This window comes from Euprymna scolopes, chromosome 20 (genome assembly GCF_053919585.1).
Source record: "Euprymna scolopes isolate OS-2025 chromosome 20, ASM5391958v1, whole genome shotgun sequence".
Lineage (NCBI taxonomy): Eukaryota > Metazoa > Mollusca > Cephalopoda > Sepiida > Sepiolidae > Euprymna > Euprymna scolopes.
Genome location: NC_136501.1, coordinates 8,503,671 through 8,522,780, shown reverse-complemented (window position 1 = coordinate 8,522,780; position 19,110 = coordinate 8,503,671). Strand labels below are relative to the sequence as shown.

Here is a 19,110-nt window from a genome sequence, read left to right as displayed (position 1 = left end):
AATTTTAAGGCATGTAACTATTCACCAATGTTATGGCATGTAACTATTCACCAATTTTAAGGCATGTAACTATTCACCAATTTTAGGGCATGTAACTATTCACCAATTTTAAGGCATGTAACTATTCACCAATTTTAAGGCATGTAACTATTCACCAATGTTAAGGCATGTAACTATTCACTAATTTTAAGGCATGTAACTATTCACCAATGTTAAGGCATGTAACTATTCACCAATGTTTAGGCATGTAACTATTCACCAATTTTAGGGCATGTAACTATTCACCAATTTTAGGGCATGTAACTATTCACCAATTTTAAGGCATGTAACTATTCACCAATGTTAAGGCATGTAACTATTCACAAATTTTAAGGCATGTAACGATACATTAATTTAAAGGCATGTAACTATTCACCAATTTTAAGGCATGTAACTATTCACCAATTTTAAGGCATGTAACTATTCACCAATTTTAAGACATGTAACTATTCACCAATTTTAACAATTTGGAACTATTCATATATTTTAGGGCATGTAACTATTCACCAATTTTAAGGCATGTAACTATTCACCAATTTTAAGGCATGTAACTATTCACTAATTTTAAGGCATGTAGATATTCACCAATGTTAAGGCATGTAACTATTCACCAATGTTAAGGCATGTAACTATTCACCAATTTTAAGGCATGTAACTATTCACCAATTTTAGGGCATGTAACTATTCACCAATTTTAAGGCATGTAACTATTCACCAATTTTAAGGCATGTAACTATTCACCAATTTTAAGGCATGTAACTATTCACCAATTTTAAGGCATGTAACTATTCACCAATGTTAAGGTATGTAACGATTCACCAATTTTAAGGCATGTAACTATTCACCAATGTTAAGGCATGTAACTATTCACCAATTTTAAGGCATGTAACTATTCACCAATTTTAGGGCATGTAACTATTCACAAATTTTAAGGCATGTAACTATTCACCAATTTTAAGGCATGTAACTATTCACCAATTTTAAGGCATGTAACTATTCACTAATTTTAAGGCATGTAACTATTCACCAATGTTAAGGCATGTAACTATTCACCAATGTTAAGGCATGTAACTATTCACCAATTTTAAGGCATGTAACTATTCACCAATTTTAAGGCATGTAACTATTCACCTATTTTAAGGCATGTAACTATTCACAAATTTTAAGGCATGTAACTATTCACCAATGTTAAGGTATGTAACCATTCACCAATTTTAAGGCATGTAACTATTCACCAATGTTAAGGCATGTAACTATTCACCAATTTTAAGGCATGTAACTATTCACCAATTTTAGGGCATGTAACTATTCACCAATTTTAAGGCATGTAACTATTCACCAATTTTAAGGCATGTAACTATTCACCAATGTTAAGGCATGTAACTATTCACTAATTTTAAGGCATGTAACTATTCACCAATGTTAAGGCATGTAACTATTCACCAATGTTAAGGCATGTAACTATTCACCAATTTTAAGGCATGTAACTATTCACCAATTTTATGGCATGTAACTATTCACCAATGTTAAGGCATGTAACTATTCACCAATTTTAAGGCATGTAACTATTCACCAATTTTTAGGCAAGTAACTATTCACCAATGTTAAGGCATGTAACTATTCACTAATTTTAAGGCATGTAACTATTCACCAATTTTAGGGCATGTAACTATTCACCAATTTTAAGGCATGTAACTATTCACCAATTTTAAGGCATGTAACTATTCACCAATTTTAAGGCATGTAACTATTCACCAATTTTAAGGCATGTAACTATTCACCAATTTTAACAATTTGGAACTATTCATATATTTTAGGGCATGTAACTATTCACCAATTTTAAGGCATGTAACTATTCACCAATTTTAAGGCATGTAACTATTCACTAATTTTAAGGCATGTAGATATTCACCAATGTTAAGGCATGTAACTATTCACCAATGTTAAGGCATGTAACTATTCACCAATTTTAAGGCATGTAACTATTCACCAATTTTAGGGCATGTAACTATTCACCAATTTTAAGGCATGTAACTATTCACCAATTTTAAGGCATGTAACTATTCACCAATTTTAAGGCATGTAACTATTCACCAATTTTAAGGCATGTAACTATTCACCAATTTTAAGGCATGTAACTATTCACCAATTTTAAGGCATGTAACTATTCACCAATTTTAAGGCATGTAACTATTCACCAATGTTAAGGCATGTAACTATTCACTAATTTTAAGGCATGTAACTATTCACCAATTTTAAGGCATGTAACTATTCACCAATTTTAAGGCATGTAACTATTCACCAATTTTAAGGCATGTAACTATTCATCAATTTTAAGGCATGTAACTATTCACCAATTTTAGGGCATGTAACTATTCACCAATTTTAAGGCATGTAACTATACACCTATGTTAAGGCATGTAACTATTAACTAATTTTAAGGCATGTAACTATTCACCAATTTTAAGGCATGTAACTATTCACCAATTTTAAGGCATGTAACTATACACCTATGTTAAGGCATGTAACTATTCACTTATTTTAAGGCATGTAACTATTCACCAATTTTAAGGCATGTAACTATTCACCAATTTTAAGGCATGTAACTATACACCTATGTTAAGGCATGTAACTATTAACTAATTTTCAGGCATGTAACTATTCACCAATTTTAGGGCATGTAACTATTCACCAATGTTATGGCATGTAACTATTCACCAATTTTAAGGCATGTAACTATTCACCAATTTTAAGGCATGTAACTATTCACCAATTTTAAGGCATGTAACTATTCACCAATTTTAAGGCATGTAACTATACACCTATGTTAAGGCATGTAACTATTCACCAATGTTATGGCATGTAACTATTCACCAATTTTAAGGCATGTAACTATTAACCAATTTTAAGGCATGTAACTATTCACCAATTTTAAGGCATGTAACTATACACCTATGTTAAGGCATGTAACTATTCACTAATTTTAAGGCAAGTAACTATTCACCAATTTTAGGGCATGTAACTATTCACCAATGTTATGGCATGTAACTATTCACCAATTTTAAGGCATGTAACTTCACCAATTTTAAGGCATGTAACTATTCACCAATTTTAAGGCATGTAACTATACACCTATGTTAAGGGATGTAACTATTCACTAATTTTAAGGCATGTAACTATTCACCAATTTTAAGGCATGTAACTATTCACCAATTTTTAGGCATGTAACTATTCACCAATTTTAAGGCATGTAACTATACACCTATGTTAAGGCATGTAACTATTCACCAATTTTTAGGCATGTAACTATTCACCAATTTTAAGGCATGTACCTATTCACCAATTTTAGGGCATGTAACTATTCACCAATGTTAAGGCATGTAACTATTCACTAATTTTAAGGCATGTAACTATTCACCAATTTTAGGGCATGTAACTATTCACCAATTTTAAGGCATGTAACTATTCACCAATTTTAAGGCATGTAACTATTCACCAATTTTAAGGCATGTAACTATTCACCAATTTTAAGGCATGTAACTATTCACCAATTTTAACAATTTGGAACTATTCATATATTTTAGGGCATGTAACTATTCACCAATTTTAAGGCATGTAACTATTCACCAATTTTAAGGCATGTAACTATTCACTAATTTTAAGGCATGTAGATATTCACCAATGTTAAGGCATGTAACTATTCACCAATGTTAAGGCATGTAACTATTCACCAATTTTAAGGCATGTAACTATTCACCAATTTTAAGGCATGTAACTATTCACCAATGTTAAGGCATGTAACTATTCACTAATTTTAAGGCATGTAACTATTCACCAATTTTAAGGCATGTAACTATTCACCAATTTTAAGGCATGTAACTATTCACCAATTTTAAGGCATGTAACTATTCATCAATTTTAAGGCATGTAACTATTCACCAATTTTAGGGCATGTAACTATTCACCAATTTTAAGGCATGTAACTATACACCTATGTTAAGGCATGTAACTATTAACTAATTTTAAGGCATGTAACTATTCACCAATTTTAAGGCATGTAACTATTCACCAATTTTAAGGCATGTAACTATACACCTATGTTAAGGCATGTAACTATTCACTTATTTTAAGGCATGTAACTATTCACCAATTTTAAGGCATGTAACTATTCACCAATTTTAAGGCATGTAACTATACACCTATGTTAAGGCATGTAACTATTAACTAATTTTCAGGCATGTAACTATTCACCAATTTTAGGGCATGTAACTATTCACCAATGTTATGGCATGTAACTATTCACCAATTTTAAGGCATGTAACTATTCACCAATTTTAAGGCATGTAACTATTCACCAATTTTAAGGCATGTAACTATTCACCAATTTTAAGGCATGTAACTATACACCTATGTTAAGGCATGTAACTATTCACCAATGTTATGGCATGTAACTATTCACCAATTTTAAGGCATGTAACTATTAACCAATTTTAAGGCATGTAACTATTCACCAATTTTAAGGCATGTAACTATACACCTATGTTAAGGCATGTAACTATTCACTAATTTTAAGGCAAGTAACTATTCACCAATTTTAGGGCATGTAACTATTCACCAATGTTATGGCATGTAACTATTCACCAATTTTAAGGCATGTAACTATTCACCAATTTTAAGGCATGTAACTATACACCTATGTTAAGGCATGTAACTATTAACTAATTTTCAGGCATGTAACTATTCACCAATTTTAGGGCATGTAACTATTCACCAATGTTATGGCATGTAACTATTCACCAATTTTAAGGCATGTAACTATTCACCAATTTTAAGGCATGTAACTATTCACCAATTTTAAGGCATGTAACTATTCACCAATTTTAAGGCATGTAACTATACACCTATGTTAAGGCATGTAACTATTCACCAATGTTATGGCATGTAACTATTCACCAATTTTAAGGCATGTAACTATTAACCAATTTTAAGGCATGTAACTATTCACCAATTTTAAGGCATGTAACTATACACCTATGTTAAGGCATGTAACTATTCACTAATTTTAAGGCAAGTAACTATTCACCAATTTTAGGGCATGTAACTATTCACCAATGTTATGGCATGTAACTATTCACCAATTTTAAGGCATGTAACTTCACCAATTTTAAGGCATGTAACTATTCACCAATTTTAAGGCATGTAACTATACACCTATGTTAAGGCATGTAACTATTCACTAATTTTAAGGCATGTAACTATTCACCAATTTTAAGGCATGTAACTATTCACCAATTTTTAGGCATGTAACTATTCACCAATTTTAAGGCATGTAACTATACACCTATGTTAAGGCATGTAACTATTCACCAATTTTTAGGCATGTAACTATTCACCAATTTTAAGGCATGTACCTATTCACCAATTTTAGGGCATGTAACTATTCACCAATGTTAAGGCATGTAACTATTCACCAATGTTAAGGCATGTAACGATACATTAATTTAAAGGCATGTAACTATTCACCAATTTTAAGGCATGTAACTATTCACCAATTTTAACAATTTGTAAGTATTCATCCATTTTAGGGCATGTAACTATTCACCAATTTTAAGGCATGTAACTATTCACCAATTTTAAGACATGTAACTATTCACCAATTTTAACAATTTGTAACTATTCATATATTTTAGGGCATGTAACTATTCACCAATTTTAAGGCATGTAACCATTCACCAATTTTAAGGCATGTAACTATTCACCAATTTTAACAATTTGGAACTATTCATATATTTTAGGGCATGTAACTATTCACCAATTTTAAGGCATGTAACGATACATTAATTTTAAGGCATGTAACTATTCACCAATTTTAAGGCATGTAACTATTCACCAATTTTAAGGCATGTAACTATTCACCAATTTTAAGGCATGTAACTATACACCAATTTTAAGGCATGTAACTATTCACCAATTTTAAGGCATGTAACTATACACCTATGTTAAGGCATGTAACTATTCACCAATTTTAACAATTTGTAACTATTCATATATTTTAGGGCATGTAACTATTCACCAATTTTAAGGCATGTAACTATTCACCAATTTTAAGGGATGTAACTATTCACCAATTTTAACAATTTGTAACTATTCATCTATTTTAGGGCATGTAACTATTCACCAGTTTTAAGGCATGTAACCATTCATATTAATTAAGACATACAACTGTTGATGAATGTTATTTATAAAAAATGCAATTAAATGTGAAATTTATTCAAACTTTTAGACGATATTTCTGAGATTTATATTAAGTAGATGTTTTTGGACGTTTTTCCTCATTTTAATTGATGACATTTTCTCAAACAAATATCGATAAGAACAAACAAAACTGATTGCCTTTGGAATTCCCTCACCACTCCCAGTTTCTGAACTGTACCAACATGCAGACATTTAGATGCAACGTTAACAAACATCTTGTTGCTCGATTCCCCACTAATGATGCTCCCCACCCCTTTCTTTGTAAATCTGGCCCTTAATCACAGTAGCCCTTTACCATCTTAGTGGAAATATGTTTATTGATGAAGAAAAGTTAAAAATGAAAATAAAAACAGGAGGAATTGATATTTTTCAACTTTTTTCTTTCATGGCGAATGATAATAGCACATTTTTTTTTCTTATTTAATCATCGGAATAAATTATTTATTAATTAATTTTGCTGTTTACTGATATTTTATAGTCCTCGGTATCCCCTAAGCTAAGCTAGGTATCTCAGCAACTAAGTAATAGTTTAGTAAACAAAGAAGAAATAGGAAACATCCATTTAAAGCGATGATAATTTTAGGTCCCAACTCACAAACATGTTTGCCCAATATCACCAACCATTGAAGGATGAACAACTAGAATCTGGGATATTTGTGTCATTAGTTGTCAATATAAAAACTGCTTAAGGCACGACTTTTGTGAAGGACAAATAATTAGCCATCATGCAGTTTTGTAATCCAATGATAAAATGGCAGAAAGACAGAGCGATAAAGATAAGAATATCAGATTGCAAACTAAAACATCTCCTCTGATGTTGATAAAGAAATTTGAATTGGCATGAAAATGTAATTTTTAGATCATAACAACCTCCACTTTCCAAATTTTAATTAATGAATTTAAAAAATTCTTTGTGTCATTATCGATTAAACAATAACCTTTCAGATGATCAAAAATAAATTAGTATCGGGGTACTTATTCAGAATAAAGACTGTACTATTATCAGTTTATATAAAACAATAAAATATGCCAAACAATAGTTTTTTTTTTTGTGCAAACGTTGGCAACTTTTTGTTCAATGAAAAATATATTATTTCTGCTATTACGAAGATAATTCAATGAAAAATTAATTGAAAAAAAAACGAAAACGATATTCTTTTTGCTGTTATGAAGAAAATACAGTGAACAATTATTGGATAATTTTTACAAAACTTAGTAAAAATTAAAATTCAAATCAAGAAAAAAATTAAAAAAAACACTTATTGTAGGGTAAGTTTCATGAATGAATATTTATTTTTTGAACAAAAAAAAACAACTAATAAATAAAAAATATTTTTTTATTGTTTTCATATATCTTTTTCTTTCTTTTTTACGATTTTTTTTATCAAACCAAGGCAAATATTTAATTTCCTTTTTATAATAAACAATGATAGCAAATAAGTGTTTTCTTAAATGTTTATACGATTTTACTGAATCAGCATTCCAGCACGTTTCGGGTGTTTTACATAAACTGCTGGGGAAAATTCCAATGATAGCTCGGTTCTTATTCTATATAAGTACCTTGTTTTGTTTTACAGTACCTCAGCCCTTTTGGGGTCATTTAATGTTGAATCAATCATCCTGAGGAAGTCTTGAAATAAAGATGAAACGTTGATGAATATATAAATAATTTTGTTTTTTCATTTGTTCCAGCACATTATATATATATATATATATATATATATATATATATATATATATATATATATATAGCATGTTTATTATACAAACTATTGATGCATATGTGCATACATGTTTCAGTGGAATCTCAATTAAGAATGACTCAATTTATCAAATCGAAAAAAGAAATGGCATCAGAGAAGTGCTCTTTGCTGATGATGCTGCCCTTGCTGCATGTTCAGAGGAAATGCTGCAGCAACTCATTGACTGCTTTGCTGCAGCATGCAAGGAGTTTGGCCTAAAGAAAACTGAGGTCATGTGCCAAGATACACCCAATGTGCCAAGCATCTCAATTGATGAACTAACCCTTGCGGTGATGGACAGGTTCATGTACCTTGATTCGACTATCTATAGTAACCTCTCCCTCAATTCCGAGCTGAATACAAGGATCGGCAAAGCAGCAACAGCAATGGCCCACCTCACCAAGCGAGTGTGGGACAACGATATCCTGATTGTAAACACCAAGATGAGAGTCTATCAGGCAGTTGTGCTGAGCACTCTCCTGTACGGTGGTGAAGCATGGATTCTCTACTCCTACCAGGAATGTAGTAAGAACGTAGGCTAAATGCTTTCCACCTTTGCTGCATCCACTGACTACTTGCCCTAACCTGAGAGGACCGCGTCACTAGCATTAATGTTCTAGCCAAGATGCGGATGCCCACCATGTATACCATCCTGATGACCAGACGCTTACACTGGCTGGGCCATGTAAGCTGGATGGATGATGGACGAATCTATAAAGACCTTCTGTTTGAGGAGCTTGCCTCTAGCATAAGGCCTACTGGCCGACCGGCTCTCTGCTACAGGGATGTTTGCAAGCGTGACCTAAAGGCCAACAGTTTCAACCCCTCGAAGCTCAAAAAGGCTGCCTCAGACCATGAGGGCTGGTGGACCACCATCCAGCATGTGGCTGAGACATCTGAGAACCACATGTTGGCAGAAGAAGCGTGCCCATAGAAAGGAGCGGACAGATCCAGTTTCAACCCCGGTCCACGCAGAAAGACAGAAAGGCTACATCTGCAGCAACTGTGGCAGGTCCTGGGGCTCCCGCATTGGGCAGCACAACCACACAAGATGCAACACCTCGACTGAATCAGGATGCAGAATTCCATGATCTCTCGAGATCGACGGAGCCAACAAAAAATTTTTACTTATTCAGTTTTCTCTCGATTTCCACATCTATATATTTCTATGTAACCATGGTTACTTAATCTGACATCGTCATTACAACAACCATATGTGTGCACACATATACTATATAGCATGATGCACACACACACACACACACACACACACACACACACACAAAGGTGAGGGTGTGTTAGGGTGGGAAAAGAAGCTTTTTTGTTTATTTTGTTTTTATACTAGAATACAAACATTGAAACGTTTTCTATTGAAAGCTAATTAGCAGTTTTGTGGGCAGATCAATCGAGAACACAGGATCAATCATTCTTTTGTTATTGATTAATTGATAAATTGATGGCTGACCTTGATCTGATCTTGATTTGAGATGAAAATAAAAAATTTGATCTGAAACGAACTCTCGTGTCATGAGGTTTTTTGATATGACAATGGCGCCTTTACTGGCCTTTGAGCTAGCCTCAAAGCATAGTATCTATTTTGTCCTCAATTGGAAGAGGAAAAATACTTCTTAACTATGGTATCTTTTATTTCTGTCTTATCCAGAGTGCTCCCTTTTGGGGAACTGAATTTCCCTCATATAAAAAAATGGCCTTGTGTCTTAACTTTGCGCACGTGGGTGAAATGTCCCTACTCAAGTGGGTGGGGGTGGGGGGTCTATGTTGAAGTCTTGCATCATTTTCATATTCGGTTTAACATCTATTTTACATGCTAGCAGGCATTGGATGAGACTGAACTTGCTACCTCAACTGTTTTACACCTACTAACCCAAGAACTATCATCCATTTTTTTTTGTAACCATACATGATGGTGGTCGTCCCTACTGGTAGAAGTCAAATGGATGCTGGCATAGATCGATAACTCCCAGACTATTATGGATTAATAAAAGTAGTAAAACAGATCCAACGGATTCGAACGGGGAGTCTGGGAGTTATCAATCTATGGTTGGTAACCTCAAAGTAGTCTCAGGGGAGGGGGGACAAATGACAACAATCAAAGCAAGCAGGTTATAAAAAAAAAAAACAATATACCGAATAATAGGCAAAAAAAAAAAAGGACTACGATTTAATGGGTCATGGGAATAAAAGTGTTTTGTTTTCATTCTTTTTTTTTTACAAGTGAATCACCACTTATCAAGGCTTGAAGGCCACTCGAGGATAAGGGTTAATGAGTGTATGGTTGTCACTGGTACAACAGCATAGTGATCAGTGGTGGAAATTGGATAAAATTTACTATTTAACAGGACAGCTCAACAAGAACTTGTTTATATTGAACTTTAAAACTATGTTGTAGTCAGCTGGAAAGAAGGCAGCGTAACAGAGTTCCATTGGCAGCACTTCTAGGAAAGAATCTTTGTTCATGGAATTGGCGTTTAGATTTAGGCACAGATAGAGAGTGAAGAGAATTGTTGATAGTGGTTGTAGCTAAACAAGTGAGGGGTTTATAGTGTAAGAAAATATGACCTGATGATTGAGTTATCTTAACAATCCTAGACTGACCTCCAAAAATCTCAAGGGTCATGTCTCCTAATCTTATGATTGATGACCTGGTTGAATTTCTGAGATGAGATGGGATGAAGTGGGTGTTGTGTCTATTTTTATTTGTGGGTGAATGGCTGGAACGGGGGGGGGCTGTTTTATAATGCTAACACAACTTGTCCACTTGGGATTCTTGAAGCATCTGTGATAAAATCTAGTTTTTTTTTGTTTGAGAAAAAGTTTTCTTCTGTTTTAAGTGAGATAAAATAATAGATGGTTTTAAATGTGAGGCTTTGGTCCAACACGATCTTACTATAAACATTTTTTAATGATTGAAATATTATCAATAACCATAACTCATAATACTTAAGGTGTATGTATGTATGTATGTATGTATGTATGTATGTATGTATGTATGTATGTATGTGTGTATGTATTCTAGGTTAAAGGTATTCAAGAGTGATAAGTAATGACTTTAACAAGGTTATTAAGAGTGCTCAATAAAAGAAGAGCAAAATATATTTTTATTAATATAAACAAATTTACATGATCGGACTGGTTTCTTCTGTGGAAAGCAACTATTTGTTAAGTCGCCTGACTGAGACTTCCAGTTTTAACGGACCATTTGTCCAAAATATTAGCATGTCCAGCGTCACAACCATGTAAATTTGTTCATATGCATGTGTGTGTGCGCGCGTGTGTGTGTCTGTCTGTCTGTTTGCCCCCCCCCCCCGTCCGTCTCTCTCCCTGCCCATAAGTTACTTTACCATTTGGGGAAATATCAATTTTGTAAATTATAAAAAAAATAATATTTAACTATATCATTTTAAAATAATAACGGGTGAACATAAAAAGGGTGCCCTTTGTAATTTTTATTATATATTCGCTTTATGTAACTAGTGCTGTCTGTTTGGTGCTTATTTAGAATTACACTTAATTAAAAGGAAAACACACACACAGAAAAATCTTTATGACCTGTGTACTCATTACAGAATAGAGATGCCATATTCCAAAAATCACGTAAATTAATCAAGTAGTTTCTTTTCTTTTTTTTTTTTTTAACTAAGAAAATCAAATTTTATAAGGAAGCAATACGGGGGCGGGGGAGCAGCTATATTATTTTAGAATGTCCTAAAATTCAAGGGCGACAATTCAATTCTATTACCGAGATTTCGTTTTTATTCAAAATAATTAAAATCGTTTAATCGCTGAAAACCGTAAAATTTGATTTTCTTAATTAAAAAAAAATTACTTGATCAATTTACTAGATTTTTGGAATATAGCTCTTCGTTCTGTGCCGAGTAAGTACATCATAAATATTTTTCTGTAGTTTTAATTAAATGTAATTCTAAACAGACACTAATTTTTTTACTTTCGTTTTTGTATCTCCTTAACAATAAATAAATAAATAGATATAATAAAAAAAAACAAGAAAATATTTAACCAACTTACCTTTTTTTTTTAAATAGGGTTTTGAAAGTTAAATGCAATTATTTCTTGGTCATAAAATTGTTAATTGAATTAAATTGTTTTAAAACTAATGCTTTCTTAAGATAATGTTGTTTTAATTTCTCTATGTAAAATTCTTGAATGTAAATAGCTTCCAAAACTTTTCTTCTTTTCAGAATTTGCTAAGATTTTTAAAGACAGCTTAAATGCTTCCTTTTCAGATTTTGATGGGTCACAAAGTAATTCATTTTATTTTTTTCTTTCACCTATTAACAAAAGATTAAAATAGCCAACTTATTTAATTATGAAATTAAATTCTCCGAAATGCACTGTAGGCTTATTCGCAAATAAGTCGGCCATTTTAATCTTTTATTAATAAATCTAACTGCATTTCGGAGAATTTAATTTCATAATTAAATTATTTTTGTATATAGTATTTAAAGAGTTCGTTTTATTTTGTAAATCACTCCAGACAAGGTACGAAGTCACTTGATGTAAAGATCTAAAAAAAAAGAAAACTGCTTCACGGAAGAAGAAACAAAAAAAGCCAATGTAAGTGTTAAATAGATAGATTCCAATTAAAAAAAGAAACAGCAATTCTTCCTCCTTTGTCAGAAAAATTGCAAATGGAATGTACAGATTACTGGACACGAGAGTTACGAGGCTGCCGAAAGTAAATCAAAGGTCCACGTTCTACTCTCCATTTTTCTTTTCATGCAAGCAGTTTTAGGGAATTCATCAGATGGCAAAGAAAAGAAAACATCACCCTAGTCTTTAGAAGTCGTATAGTATATTGAGATTTCTGTTAAATACTAAATGTGATGACAGCAACACAAGAAAGCAGATTTTTGAACAGGCCTTCCAATTTTGGTGGTTTTGTTATTGATCCATAGACAGAGAATGCTGTTGACGTATTCTCGGCTTTAGCCGACAAATGATTGGAGGTCAAATGAAATTTTTGGATTATGCTTTGGAATTTTGGGGATGAGGCTTGATTACTGGCATTATTTAGATTACTACTGTCATCCTGGGTGCTGCTCTCACAACATTTCGGCCGATGTAAACTCTGACCTTCTTGATATGAACTTATAGTAAATTTGTTTATCTACGTACAATAGTGAATAGTTAAATAGCAAATGAAAATAATAATTCTCTGTATAATTAGCAAAGTTAGGTTGACACGAAAAATACACACCCACACAATAAGTGCTCACACAATTTTATTACTATAGAGATAAATAATAATATAAATAACAATTTAAATAATAAAAAACGCCAGCTTGGAAGGTGGGGGTTGTTTTGTGTAAAATAAATAACTTGCAATCAAACCTCGAACACTTTATCATCAAGCATCGAACAATATTTTTACACTCAACTAATATACAAAATCAACTTCGAAATCTAGTGAAAGATGTCCTTTTCTCCTCTTACCTCTTCCTCACAGAAAAGACGTTGTGAATCTATCTCTTCTCTATCATTATTTTCATGGTAAGTGCTCGACTGAGCTTCAACCTATACCCTTCTTCCCTGTAAAACATTCACGACCAACATTCGTTGAGCTACAACCACTTTCAACGACCTCCTCTAATCTCTATCTGTACAAAAACCTGAACAAAAATCCCATGAACAAAGTTTCTTTCCTAGAACTGCCCACCTGTAAAGCTCTATATCGTGGAGCTGCTTTCCAGCTTACTACAACATAGATATTTTTAAGTCCAATGTAAACAAATTCTTAAATAATCAAATTCTATTCAATTTCCACCACTACTGATCATTATGGCGTTGTCTCTTTGGTCATGTGACACTCATTAACCCTTATACTCGAGTGGTCTTTGAGCCTTGATAAGTGGTGACTATGTAAAAATAAAATATCTAAGTTATGTTGACACGAGAAATAAATAAGAATATATTGGGTTGGCAATTAAGTTCTTGCCGTTTTTTTTTTTTTTTTTTTTTTTTTTTTTTTTTTTTTTAAATATATTGTGTTTTGAAAATTTATTTGTTATATTTAATTTTTCGGGTCAAAATCAAATGATTTCTACCGAAAAAATCATTGAAAATTTTTTTGAACGTTGGAAAAAGTTATGAACACGAATAGAGAATACATCCTTTATTAAATAGTTGTTAGTTTTTATTTTAATGAAAAAAAAAATGCAGATTTTAAAAACGGCAAGAACTTAGTTGCCAATCTAATAAATAATAGAATCGGGAGAGGGGAGTTGTTTGATGTAAAATATCTTGTAATCACACCTTGAGCACGTTATCTGCAGGCAGCAAACGGGATATTTTTACACTTAGCTAACCTACAAAGGCAATAGGCTTAATGGAAGCTAAACACGAGACACATTCACTCAATATATATAAACACGCATATGCACGTTCATAAAATAAAAATAAAAAAACATGTTCAGTGGTTTTTATGTCGAACAATCAGAGCGTGCGCTTTTTTTTTTTTTTTTGCATGTTTTATTTGTGTATTTATGCGCTGTTTCTTTTGTGAAACGGATTTGAAAATGGCCGGTCTTTTGAAACTTTCCAATAAAAGAGAAAGTGTCGTTTGGGGCAGGGAAGAGTCCGCAGCAGCACCAGCAGCAGCAAATGGAGCTGTTGATTCTAAATGGGAGCCACCAAGAGGAAGGGCTTGTTGAAATAAATATGGTAAACCTCTTTTTGTAATGCTGAGGATGAGATATGACCGGCTCAAATCATCCATGAAGAAAGTCTCTGATCTTCAAGGCTCAAGAGAGTCATAAACTAAACATAATTGATAACTGCTTCCAAGCTTGCATTCACCATGTTTCTACTTGATACAACATCAAGAGAATTTTTGGAGAAGTGGGGTGAGGGGTTATGGGAAAGGAGCGAGAGCAGTAAACTACCTGTTAAGGGCCTTCGGCAAGAATTCCTATTTCATTTCAAAAACAAGGTTTTAGGGCTAGAGTTTTCAATTACCATAAATCCTGAATTAATTATAAAAAAAGACTAGAACAAATAAAAGAAAAATGGAAAAAAAAAGAGAAGTATTAAAAAAGGGAGGGGGGTCTTTCCACCTCAAAACCCTAAAAGCTAGCTTTAAAAGAGGGCATTATCAATAGGGCTTTTACGGTGGAAGATTGGACCTCACAATACATAATTCATGGCTGATTAGCATGTCAACAGCAACAACTTGATCTGTGCTTTAGCTATTGAATACATACAATGCAAGGCAGGATCAAGATATGCAGGCTCAACATGTGCAACAATAGGCAGCCAAGCATAAAGAATAGAGATTTGAAGAAGAAAGAGCAATTTAAATGTTACCGATTACCATATCAACAAAGGTGATATGATTTGGATTTTTTGAATGGGTTGTGGCTGATAAAAGAGGCTCAGATAAATCTATGTGTTAAAAGATAAGCTAGAAAGAGAATGCAAAAAAGGGATCAAATATTAACGAATTTTGTTAGGGAGTCGGCATCAAGTAAGGCTAAAATAAAATTAAAAGGGAGAAGTCTTTAATTAAACGAAGAGGAATCTTTCATTGGAATTTTGAAATTTAGATAAACATATCAACGTGAATAATAATACTCAAAAGAAATATTAGTTTGTTTCATAAATAATTTATTCACTTGATATATTTATATATTTGTGTTTTTTTTTTTTTTCGATTGTAAAATAAAACATTAATGAACCAAATAAAAATATTCAAAACTCAAAATTAAATTGATAATAAAATATTTCTATTTTGAAGATTTTTTGTTATTCTTTTTTTTTTTAATTCTGAATCTGATAAACCAATCTTAGAATATAAGTCGACTAAGCAGGGAGACCCGACGTGGTCTGGAACTGAATGAGGATCAACAAACATTCCACACTTTCAATACTTTTATTATCATCGAAATCAGTAAAATTGCCCATTTTTCCGAACAAATCGATTGATTTCCTACTCTAATCGGTGTCCGATTGCAATGTACTGAGAGAAAGTTTCATATGCCTCCCTACAATGACTTAGTCCACAATACATTATAGTCTACATTGTACTGTAGAGAACCTACTGTCGATTTTATAAAATTATTTTATATAATAACTTGAATTAAAGTTTAAACTGCAAAAGCCAGGTATCATGGTTCAATTGTGCTCTAAACAGAAACATTAATTTCGAACACGCTCGTCTTATCAAAGAATCTACTGTTGACTTTATACGCCGTGTCCTTTTGCTTGTGCGGTAATAAAACATTTCAAATGTTAGGCTGTATAAGGATGTTAACTTTGGTCAAAATCGGACTGTTCTTTCTTTGATCGATATTTTTTGATTATCGATTTTCAATACATTCCAATACAAAACCTATCTAAGAACACCCCAACACGTATAAGTACATTTGCGTAAAATTTCAAAAAAATCGATCCAGCCGTTTTGGAGTTCATAGGAAACAAACTCCTTCTCTCTTTTTCTCTCTGTCTCTAACACACACACACACACACACACACACACACACACACACATACAAAATGCCTTTTATATATAAGTAGAAATAAAGAATACTGACAGCATCTTTCAGTATAGCTTTGTATTGTATTTTTATATCATCTGTAGAATAATTAACTATTTTTTTGTCTGTTGTTTAGTTATAAACTCCAAAACATATTCGTTTAAAGTCGGCTTTATGTGCTGACATGTTTTGGACAGCTTTTAGAAATTAATTTCCAAACGAACCTCTCTCTGGCCAGATCTTTATTTATCTTTGTCTCTTAAATACTTCTTTATCACTTCATCCCATGTTTTCTTGCCTTTTCTTTGCCAACTGACCTTGTTACTTTAACTGTTCTATATCTGTTAACCAAAGTAGTTTCATCCATCCTTTCAATCTATTGATTTCATACCCATCCCTATACTGTCCAGAAACAAACACAACATCCAGAAATTTAAATGTAATGTGAACAAACATCTTACTAGATGACCCCAATAGATCTGACCCTATATCACAGTAATTTATTATGTCTGAATGGCAACATGTTTTGTTTTTAATAATAATAATAATAATAATAATAATAATAATAATAATAATAATAATAATAATAATGAAGAAGAAGAAGAAGAACAACAACAACAACAAGAAAGGTCGAGGAGGATGGAAAGATCAATGAAAGAAAGCACTAACCAGACGTCCACTGGATGAATGTAAAGAGGACTGGAACCTATGTGAGGCTTATTGCCACCCAAATTCCAGTGATGAGCAAAGGTCATTGCTAGCAAGAAGTTAATGGCAAGTGGCTGTTGTGATAATGCAAACTGATTTGCAAAGAATATTAAAAGCGATGGAGAATACTGGAAATCTGGGTAAACCTTTTGTAACCTAGACTCGAGAGAACACCACCGGTTGTTGTCAGTGAGAGTCTTTGATGCTGGCCTGTGTGAGAATTGCTCGTGAATGATAACAACCGCAACAATAAAATGATGAAGATAAAAATAAAAATTCTTAAGTCACTCAAACATCTGAAATCGAATACTTTATCTCTAAAATTGTAGTCGTTCATTCTCGGCGTATTAAACGAATGCCGGAATCGATAAATGACCTTCTGAGACCGAAATGAACGGAAGTGAATTCTAACACGATATTGATCCATGATCTTGAGACGGGTGTGAATGAATATCAGTACGGACGCTGGAAAATAGTTGTGGAAGCGCGAAGGAAGAGAGATATTTTGTTAGGAGAAGCTAACGCTTCTCTACCATCGTCCGTATCAAAACCTGATTATGTTCCAACAAAACCAACATAAAAACCGACCGGCTTCTGAAGTTTACTTTTATCCCTCCGACGAATCATTTTATCGGCTCGTAAAGCCAATGTTACAATAAATCCAAGAAATAACCCTCATTTTATGCTCACAATGTTTCATATTGGCATGAGAAGAGAAAGAATTATTTTGAAACACACAAAATTAATTAGATTAGGTTTTCAACTTTTTCTCACTTTTCAGGATTGCAACATTATTGAAAAATGTACTCGTTTGGTTGGTTTGTCTACTTTACAGCCTAGCAACTCATTTTCAAATCCATATCAATAGGTTTATCTTGCCTGTTATATGGCATGTTGGCATATCAACCACTTTTTGGTGATTTAACGCTAAAGGAATGATAAAACAGTAAAAATTCATGAATGAGTTTATTTTGATTGTTGCGTGGCATACCAACTCCTTTTTGGTTATTCAATGTCAAAAATATAACATTTAGTGTAGACAATTCATTATTTGATTTGAGGTATTGAAGGAAATGCAAGAATCTGACTTGTTTTTCATGCAATTTCTACAAACGGAATTTCATAGATTCCTGGAAATATCAATTAACTTTTATTTATCGAGATTTGGTATCTGTCTGAAAAAAACCCCCATTGATTATTGAATTAAAATAAAATTAAGGAAATTCTGAAATGAATACAAGTTGTCATTGTATGAAAATATATGACTTTTAGAATGTATAATTTTGAACATTGTTAGAAAGTGAGGGACTTTATTTATTTATTTTTTTACAAAAAATATATTTCATAATTTCATTAATTTTATTTTAATTCAATAAATGGTCAGATAATTAATGTTTTATCTTGTGTTATTGTATTACTTTAGTATATTTGTTTTGTTTTACTTAAAAGTTATGCAAAACTTTTACATTTTAGGATAGGGTCTTTTTGAGTTGTCTCCCCATGTTCTGAAAGAGTTCTATAAAATGAAACAAAAAAAAAAAAAAGAAGAAAAATGCCCACCAAAATTACCAAAATGCCGACAAAGCTTACCTTGATTTTCTTGGTATTTTACAACGAAATTTCGGAGTAAAAATCTCATTGAATCCAATTTGGTTAATCCAAAGTTAAGGTAAACTTGTCCTCAAATTGAGTCAATTTTATTTAGAATCTTTTCTTTTACTTAAAAAAAAAATTCAGAATTATGGTTATCGACAATTTCTATTATGATAATAAATGAAATCCATGAAAATGATGTTTTCTTAGATGTTTTAATACAATGGTAATATTAAAATAGATACAAAACTATGACTTCG

The 19,110-nt window shown here is 32.4% G+C and overlaps 1 protein-coding gene across 36 annotated transcripts in view; it reads right to left on the bottom strand.

Moving 5' to 3' along the window:
* LOC145241300 (neuron navigator 2-like) overlaps positions 1-19,110 on the bottom strand; it is a 1,908,016-nt gene that overhangs the window by 655,527 nt on the left and 1,233,379 nt on the right. Inside the window, exon 1 of one of the 36 annotated variants that reach the window (XM_080104088.1) lies at positions 18,848-19,029. The exons of the other annotated variants lie outside the window; for them this stretch is intronic. Within the exon in view, the coding sequence (XP_079960214.1) occupies positions 18,848-18,896 (49 nt within the window). The 5' untranslated portion in view covers positions 18,897-19,029. Of the gene's footprint in view, positions 1-18,847; positions 19,030-19,110 lie in introns of those variants that run through there. 36 annotated transcript variants of the gene reach the window in all.